This window comes from Phascolarctos cinereus, unplaced genomic scaffold, assembly GCF_003287225.1.
Source record: "Phascolarctos cinereus isolate Bilbo 61053 unplaced genomic scaffold, phaCin_HiC Scaffold_726;HRSCAF=1367, whole genome shotgun sequence".
In the NCBI taxonomy this organism is placed as follows: Eukaryota; Metazoa; Chordata; class Mammalia; order Diprotodontia; family Phascolarctidae; genus Phascolarctos; species Phascolarctos cinereus.
This window is the reverse complement of record NW_027556098.1, coordinates 350,809,124-350,819,192: the sequence shown is the minus strand read 5'-3', so window position 1 is coordinate 350,819,192 and position 10,069 is coordinate 350,809,124. Positions and strand designations below refer to the sequence as shown.

Genomic DNA, 10,069 nt, shown 5'->3' with positions numbered 1-10,069 from the left:
GAAACTTGAACCGGAAATTGACTAATACTTTGACGGCTATACTTACTGTTAACCTGTGCATATAAACTATTGATAAATCAACAAATATTTGTTAGATACCTACTGTGAAATAGGCATGATTTTTATTGTAATTTGTAGTTATAAATAAAAAGGATGAAACAACTTCTATTCTGAAGGAGTTTATATTCTAATGTGGTATTCAACAGGCAATACAACATAAAGTAAAAAAAAAAAACATAAATATGCACAAAGTACTTTGGGAAGGACATCACTGTCAATTGGGGACCATAAGAGATTTCTGGCAGCAGATGGTAGTGAACTGATCTTAAAGGAAGAGTAGAACATTAACTTGATCTATACATGTGGAACACTCAATGCAAAGGCACCAAGATGGGAGATGAAGCAAAGAAATAAAGTAGTGAGTATCCAAAGGGATGGAGTAAGTCAGGACACTCAAGGTTCCCCCCGAAAAGGGGGAAATACACCAGATAGAGGCTCATGAAATCACTCCCAGGTCCTCAGGGTTACCTGTAGAATATTGAGGGGAGGTATAGGGAGCCAAACTCTGAGCCAGTGAGAGTTGGAGTTGATACAGTGAACAAAACAGTGTATGCAATATTTTGTACATTTAGTCCCTCACGTTTCTGCCTAGAGAGGTAATATGTGTTTTAACTTCTATTTTTTGGAACTAAGAACCCCTTCATTTTACAAATAAAGACATCAGAATGCAGAGAAATAATAGTGAGTTTTCCAAGGCCAGTGATTCATTCCTAAGCAATCTTCTTGCTCTCTGCTCTGCCTCCTGTTGTGTACCCTCTGGACCATTGTACCTATAGAGGCCATATTGTAGAGCATTTAATGTCAGCTCCTACCCTGGAACTCTTGCTTTTGGGGGTTCTGTCCTGATTGGTATTTCACATGTTGTGCTATTTAGCCACCCCCAATTCTCTTTTTCATTCTTTCCATGCATATTCTTGTTATCTAATATGTGGACACGTTTTTTTCCTTCCTCTCCCCTGTGCTTTCTGGATCTGCAAGTGTAATCAAATCAATTTTGTCCTTGCTACTAGAAAAAGAATGTTGATCAATGTGACTGCCCATGGTGGTAGTCATCATCCATACAACTTTTTAAACCAAAATAATACATTCTTGCCTGGTCACCACTCATGTATACATAGAGATATCTATCTATCTATCTATCTATCTATCTATCTATCTATCTATCTATCATCTATCTATCTATCTATCTATCATCTATCTATCTATCTATCTATCTATCTATCTATCTGTCTATCTATCAATATGTAAGCATACATACACATATATACCTACACACATATATGCATATGTATATACACACACACACAAATATATATGTATATAGATATAGATATGATTTTGCCCTAGAAGAATGAAAGAAGTCCCTTGGGGGCAAAGACTGTTTTTTTGTTTTTATCTTTTACCCAAGTGCATAACTTAACCCTCAGGACATCATATAGCACTTACTTAAAGCCTTTTCATTCATTCATCCATTTATTCATTTAAAAAATATAGGAAATGGGATTCTAATTAAGAGCTTCTGCCTCCAAGACCCTCAAGTTCTCAACTGTGCCTCTATTCATGTTTATTCAACAATACAATGTTAAAAAGAATGTTGACAGATAACAGTTTGTCCGGGTGATGGCAATCAGAATCTTGTGACCATCTTGCCATAGATGGAAGAACTGGGGTGGTTATCCAGGCACATAATTTGTTATAGGGAATTGATAATATTTAAAAGTCATCAGGACTTTATCGGGAGCAGATGTTCCTTCATGAACCACGTTTAATTTTTATTACAGGCAAATGCTATAGATATATTCACCAAGAATCAGCAAAAATATTTAAAGTCTTTCATACCACCTTTATGAATTATTTGGAAAAAAAACATAGATTAGATAATAAAACATTTGGGCAGATTTGGAAGAGGTTGGATAATTGGATTTAAAGAATAGCTATTAAGAAAAAAAATTAAAAAGGGCAACTAAGTGGTGCAGTGGGTAGAGTACCGGCTCTGGATTCAGGAGAACCTGAGTTCAAATCCAGCCTCAGACACATAACACTTATTAGCTGTGTGACCCTGGGCAAGTCACTTAACCCCACTGCCTAGCCAAAAAAACCCAAAACAAAAATAATAGCTATTAAAAAGTAAAATAACTTTCTAGTGGAGGGGTCCAGGCATTAGTTTTTGGTGCTATACTGTTTACATTTTAAACAACGATTTGCATAAAAATATAGATAATATGCTTTTCATATTTGCAAATAACTGAAAAGATGGCATGAATAATTAACATTACATGGCAGAGTCAGGATCCAAAAGTATCATGGCATACTAGAATAATGAACTAAAGTATATAAGATAGAAGAATATATTATGGATAAATATGAGTATCTCAAATTGGATTAAAAATCAATTTCGTAAGTATAGCATGAAGGCATATTTAGACAATGGGCAGCTAGGTGGTGCAATGCATAGAGTGATAGCTCTAGAGTCAGGAAGACTCATCTTCATAAGTTCAAATCTGGCCTCAGGTACTTACTAGCTGTTGACCCTTGGGAAGCCACTTAATCCTGTTTGCCTTAGTTTCCTCATCTGTAAAATATGCCACAAATATCTACACAATAGTTCTTGTGAAAAAGATCTGGGAGTTATAATGGATTGCAACTTCAATCTGAGTCAACAGTGTTACATGGTAGCCAAAATACCTAATCCTATTTTGAACTGCATTACTAAGCACACAATATTCAGAGTGAGGGAGAACGTTCCTTTATGCTCTATCCTAATCACATCTCATCTGTAGAATGATATTTGCTTGTGAGCACATTGAAAGAAACACCTTAACATGCTAAAACACCTACAGAAGTGAGCAATCAATATGGTGAGTGGTCTGAAGAGCGTGCCATATGAGGACTGATAGCTCAAATTGAGCTCGGAATCCAGTAAAATATCCAAACCTTTTTCAGACAAACTGCTATCTAACCATGCCTCCTCCATCTTGTACTTACAAAGTACATTTTTTGAAGCCAAGAGTAAGACTTTAACATTCATCCCAATAAAATTTCATCTTATTAAATTTAGCTAAGTACTCAAGTCTATCTTTTTGGATACCCACTATCCTTGATTGTTTTAGCTCTCCCTCCCAGCTTTGTGTCACCTATAAATTTGACAAAGATACCATCTTCATTTTTATCCAATTTAGTGTTAAAAACTTTAATGAACATAGAGGTAATCTCTAATCCCTGTCATCACCACAAACAGACATTGCACAAAAAAATGAATACTAGTCTTTCAGCTAGTTTCAAAGCTCAGTTATCTCTATCATTTGCACAAGAATAGCACAATACACTTTTCCCAGTGTTTTGAAAATCTACAGCATTCCCATAATTGACTAATCTAGTATCCCCTTAATAAAAAGTAATGTGTTTAGTCGAGCATGACATGTTATTGTTAATGCCCTTTACCTAAATTTCACTTGTCTGTCCTCTTACCTTGTTTCCTCTATACTTTTTTTTTTTCATTTTTTAGAACTCTGTAGACTCATGGTTATCAACAGTTATTTCCAGGTTCCACTCTCATCTCTGGAAATCTTGATTCAAATTTATTCTTTCTTTCCTATGATAAAATATCCTGATGTCTATTATTAATGGGAATTGTATCAATTATTAATGGGAATTGTCTGCTCTCATATGCTTAAGGTATTTTCCTATGGAAAAGAAGTATAGAGGTAGGATTCTGGATAAATTATATAGCTTGGAGAAGAGAGGTCCAGAGGAATGGCTTTCAGCAATTATTGTAAGAGTCACCAGAGAGAACAAGGGAAAAGAATCTAACCAGAAACCTTAGCTATGAAGTTCTTAAATTAGATCTTGTGCTCAGAACTAGTCATCTCTGCTCTACAGAGGAATTGAGAGGTGGGAATGACTTTTACATAACATAGCTTGGTGCCTAGAAGGGAACAAACATAGGAAGACATGAAATTCCATTGCAGGGAGCAAACATGAAGGAAAAAGCATCCAATAAAAGTGCCCACCATGAAGTCACATGACAATTAGAGAGAACATAGATCTTCATACGTAAAGACCAGTAAATAAAATAATAATTATTGTGTAATTATAACATACATTACATGTTATACTAATATGTAACAATTATTATTATATTCACATTTAACTTCAAGTTTGTAAATAGCTTTACAAATACCTCATTTTATCATTACAACAACCTGGGGAGGTAATAATATTATTATTCCCTTTTTACAAATGAGGAAACTAAGGTAGACAAGCTAAGTGACATAAATGACTTGTCCAGCATCATATAACTAGTAAGTGTCCGATGCTAGCACTGAGGCAACTAGGTGGCACAGTGGATAGAGTGCTAGGCCTGTAGCCTAGAAGACCTGAGTTCAAATCTGGCCTCAGACACTTACTAGCTATGTGACCTTGGGCGAGTCACTTAACTCCTTTTGCCTCAGTTTCCTCATCTGTACAAAGAGCTGGAGAAGGAAATGTCAATCACTCCAGTATCTCTGCCAAGAAAGCTCCAAATGGGGTTACAATCAGACACAACTGAAAAACAACTAAACAAAACCACTTCCTGATTCCAGGTCCAGTGTCTATCCACTTAGCTGCCTGATACTTATCGCAAACTCACCCACACCATCTCTCCATTTCTTGTGTGGAGGCAGAATCAACACCTAGCTTCACGACCTGCCATCAAGAACCATTGTAGGCGTAGGAGAAATGTAGAATCTTTTTGGAATAACTTTGTTGTACAAACCATCAGTGAAAAGTTCTTTTTGTGACAGTGTCAAAAACATTTAGGGCTACAGTTCTGAGAAGATTCAAAACAATCAGCTGATACCTAGAGAAAGAGAAATGTTTGCATGCTGGGACAACAGAAATAATGACACAGGACAGCAAATAACGTCAGAGGGTAGAATGAAGTCTAAATGTAACAGAAATTGTATTGTGCACTGTATAAGGGAGTGGGTAAGACTTTGTGCATGATTGAAGACTGTTCACTGGGCCAGTGAGGTGGCACAGTGGATGGAGCACTGGGCTTGGAATCAGGAGGACTCATCCTCATGAGTTCAAATCGAGTCTCAGATACTTAGTAGCTGTGTGACCCTGGGCAAGTCACTTAAACCTGTTCGCCTCAGTTTCTTCATCTGTAAAATGAACTGGAGAATGAAACGGCAAGCCATTCCAGTTTCTTTTTACAAGAAAACCCCAAATGGGGTCACAAACAGTTAGATATGACTGAAGCAGCTTTAACAAGAACAGTGTTATAAGCATCAAAGAGGCTGACATACTGAGAGACAAGTGGATTCAAATACAGACATTGTGAGCCAGGTATTGAATTTATTGGAGGTAGAGGGAAGGGTAATCTGGACAAACGTAAGTGACGAGAAGATGATCCTGAAAAAGATGGGATGAATTCTGGAGGAGAGGTTGCTGAATGATGGAGGTGTTAGGGTACTAAGAGGATCTGAAAGTGGCTGTGGTGAGCAAGAAGTATTCCAAGCCCTCTTCCTGGCCCTTCGAGTCAGAGGACCTACAAGCAGAAGACAGCCTTGGAGAGGGAATCAACAGATATGGTGTCTTCAAGAGAAAACTAAGTTTTAGTTTGTTCTAGAAGCAGCTAAGAATGTGAGAAGAGAACTCGAATTAAGGGCAGTCTGTTAACAATAGAAGAGGGTTGTGGATAAAATGGGAAGTCAAAGGAGGACAGGGACTGGAAAGGGGTACAGCTGAGGCTGCCATTGAAGGGTACAGTGTGGTGGAGATCCTCAAGTCAAGTGACTTGGTAGCCATTGGACCTAAAGAACTAGCATTCTGTAACACATAATGCCTGCACTTTCTGGGCATATGGGTCAAAAAAAGTTTACTCTTTTGAATGTCGGTACTTAAAAAGAAACAAACAAGCAAAGATAAAAAACAAAACAAAACAAAACAAAAAAACACCCTGGCTTCCTTATAGTAGTTTCAGCTCTGGTGTGAAGTCAGGAGTCAACAACAAAACAAATGTATAAACTAGCTATCAAGAACAAGGGATGATTACTCAGTTCAACACATCTTTTGAGTGTTGAGCGTTTGGAGCTCTTAAATGCCAAACGAATTAATATGAATATGAACACACACACACACATATATATATACACACACATACATATATATACACATATACATATACATATATATGTATATATGTATATATATATGCATGCACACCAACACATCCATGTGTATACATGCATACACATGCAATTGTATATGTGTATATATGTGTTTATATGCAGCTTATGAAATAAAAGTAGGAAAATATCCCTGGATTGATAACTGAAAATACATATGTGTGTATATACACACAAATACACACATATGTGTATAATATATAAATGTATATGTGCAACTTATGAAACAAAAATAGTGGAATATTCCTGCATTAGAAACTGAAATACACATACATGTGTGTATGTATGTGTGTGTAGCCATCTGTTTGGCATTTAATAAGGGTCATTTGTGTATATATGTGTGTATATATACATATGTGCGTGTATTTAAAGATTTTATGTGTATGTATGTTACCCCTAAGAGCCAAATAGATGATGTTACACACACACACACACACACATATATATACACACACACACACATGCATGTGTATAATGTAGATGCATATACAACCCTTAGCTGCCAGATTACAATACACACACGTACATACACAGACATAATACACATATACATGTGTGTATGTATATATACGTGTGTGTATACACTCACACATTATATTTTCAATCTCCAATTCAGGAACGTTCTCCCAGTTTTGTTTCATAATCTGCGGCTGCTTGCTAATGTAGGGAACACAAAAGCTCAGGGATAGGGTTTTATGAAACAAAATCAAGGAACATTTTGCAAAAGATAGTTGGGGTATGAGTGCTGGCTCCTTTCTGGTGTCATTTATGGGTAGCTGTCTATATCAGGAAGCCTGGTTTGGCATTCCTAATTGGGAATGCTTTCCTATATCTTGACATCTGCCCTCTCTCTTCCCTTCCGTTGTGCTGAGGCATGACTAGTGAGGAGAATTTCATAGATATATAGAAAGGTGAGAATTATTTTCCTTTTGAGAGAAGACAAACAATGCATGTTTAAAATTTCAATAAAATCTCATGAAGCAATTGTGCACGTACGTATGTGTTTGTGTGTGTGTGTGTGTGTGTGTGTGTGTTACTCTCCTAGTATGTTAGTGAATTCATTGAGGGTAGCAAGTATATTTTTGTCATTGATTCAAGCCATTCCCTAATGTCTGCACAGGGTATGCCCACAGTATATGTTGATGACTGACTGATAAAGAAGGGTAATGTACTCATTCTACCCCTTTAGGATTTGTCTGTTCTGTACTGTAGTAGTACCAATAATAATCATCATATTAATTTTAATAATATTAGTCATAGCAATGTTAGTAATAATTAGTAATTGTCAATCAAGCAACACATTTTTATTAAGGACATACTATGTACCAGGCAGTGTGATAATTGTTGAGGAGACAAAGAACAAAAACAAACAAAAACAGTCTCTACCCTCAAGAAGCTTACATATGAACTGAGACAATTTACAAATAAATAAATAGGTGAGAACCAAATACTTACAAAGTAGAATGAAAATAACAATTGAGGGAAAGGCTGAAGTGACCATGGGGGTTGGGAAGGCTTTTTGTAAAAGATGGCATTTGAACTGAGTTCCAGAACTGAGGTGACTGTGAGACTGATTTCTTAAACCAGGTCTAGCAGTTTTCTACCAAATCTTTGTGTGAAATATATTTCCTGTCCAATCTTGGTATATTTGTGCCAACTAGCCTAAGAGTGTATTGTTAGCTGTGATTTGCTGCAGAGGGGAGCAGGTGATGATGAGACAGGATTATTTTCCGGAAATTGTTCCACCCCCCAAATCCTTAAAGTGATGACTGAAGTTATTAGGGTAAGGCCAAGGAGCCCAGTTTTTCTCCACAACAGGGATGTGCCTTTCCCCAAGCCAGATAGTGTTGTACTTCATCTCTCCCTTAAAAACAGAAAAATGTGTTTGCCGCAAACTGGAAATTTGACCATAAAAGTAGGAGTTGATTATCCCTAGACCCACTGAGAGAATTAGTGATGGCTTTTATTAGTCATCAAAATGAGGGTCTTCCCTTATAACACAGGGGAAGTATCAGGCAAAATATATATATATAGATAGATAGATAGATATTTATATATAGGAAGGCATAGGAGAGACAGGTACTATAGATGAATCTTTGGGCTAAATTATAGGAATGTAGTGAGAGGGGCGCACCTCACTATCTTCTAATGCTAAGCTTTTTGTCTCATATTCATGAGTAAATGTTTGGTAAAGTGAGCTGCTTTCCTTCTGAGGGATGATCCCACAACATTTCCCTCATGCTGAGAATATGTTGTTTATTCTTTCTGAACAAATACCCGTAGCACTCGTTCCCGGATCTGTTTCGTCCTGACTCCATAAATGACAGGATTAAGGGCTGGTGGGATGACCACATAGAGATTGGCCAGGAGGATGTGAATGTAGCGGGGGATATTCCGGCCAAACCGGTGGGTCATGAAAGAGAAAAATGCAGGTGTATAGAAGGCCAAAATGACACAGACATGGGAGCCACAGGTGCTGAGGGCCTTCAGGCGTGCATCCCGGGAGGGGAGGTAGAAGACAGCTTGGAGTATCTGAACATAGGAAAGGACAATGAGGATCAAGTCAAAGATGAGGGCAGCAATAGTGAATAAGCCATAGATCATGTTTACCCTGATGCTAGCACAGGCCAAGCGAGCAATGCCCATATGCTCACAGTAGGTATGGGGGATGATATAATGTCCACAGAATGGCAACCTTTTAAGGAGGAAAGAGAAAGGAAAGACAAGAATAACTGGCCTCCCAACCACTACTGAAGCCATGATGGCCACCACCTTGTTAGTGAGAATAGTGGTGTATCTCAGTGGGTAACAGATAGCCACAAAACGGTCAATGGCCATGGCTAATAACACCACTGACTCCATGCCAGTGTAGGTGTGAATGAAGAACATTTGGATAAGGCATCCTTCAAAGCTGATTTCCCTGAGGTTGAACCAGAAGATGCCCAGCATCTTGGGGATGGTAGATGTGGAGAGTCCTAGGTCAATAAAGGATAGCAGGGCCAAGAAATAAAACATTGGCTGGTGAAGGCTCTGTTTTGTCTTGATCACAAGCATAATGGTGATGTTGCCCACAACTGCAGTCAAATACACAATACAGAAAGGGAAGGCAATCCAGATGTGGTAAGCTTCTAGCCCTGGGATCCCCAACAATAGAAAAAATGCAGGAGGAGAGCTGGTTTCATTGGAAGATGACATCCTGACCAAGGGTCATGGCAGGTGACTGATGCACCACAATTTTCCACAGTCCTGATATGAAGCAAAGGGAAGGTATGATCTACTCTGCACTTAATCAATTCCATTTGGAGATTAGTGAAATTTCAAGTCATCTCAAATGAGTACTTCTGTAGGGAGTCAGAAGACAAGGGGAAGTCTCAAAAACACAGAGGAAATTTTGGTCACTGGTTAAATGCAGGAATTCTTACTCTTTTATTGGTATGTCATGAATTCTTTGGGCAGTCTGGTGAAATCTATTTTTAGAATGGTGTTTTAAATATATAAAATAAAATACACAGAATTGCTTAAAGGAAATCAATCACCTTAAAATAAAGCTATCATAGATAGATAGATAGATAGATAGATAGATAGATAGATACACACACACAATGTGTGTGTGTGTGTGTGTGTGTGTGTGTATGTGTAGCTATAGATATAGGTATAAATATAAATATAGGTATAGTCTTTAGATGACCAGGTAAAGAATTGTTGATGTAATGGAGTCTCAGTGTTTGCCAAGGGTTGATGGCTTTGGTCCACTTGACTCATTTGAAGGGAATCTGAGGAGTATAACAGTTACTTATATTGAAATACATATGATGACTGTAATAAAAGCCAACTCT

At 37.6% G+C, this 10,069-nt stretch overlaps 1 protein-coding gene across 1 annotated transcript; it reads right to left on the bottom strand.

Annotated features, from left to right (window-relative positions):
- Positions 1-8,489: 8,489 nt before the first annotated feature.
- LOC110195178 (olfactory receptor 52E4-like) lies at positions 8,490-9,431 on the bottom strand. The gene has a single exon (XM_020967809.1). The coding sequence runs from the start codon at positions 9,426-9,428 to the stop codon at positions 8,490-8,492; it is 939 nt and encodes a 312-aa protein (XP_020823468.1). The 5' UTR covers positions 9,429-9,431.
- Positions 9,432-10,069: the final 638 nt, after the last annotated feature.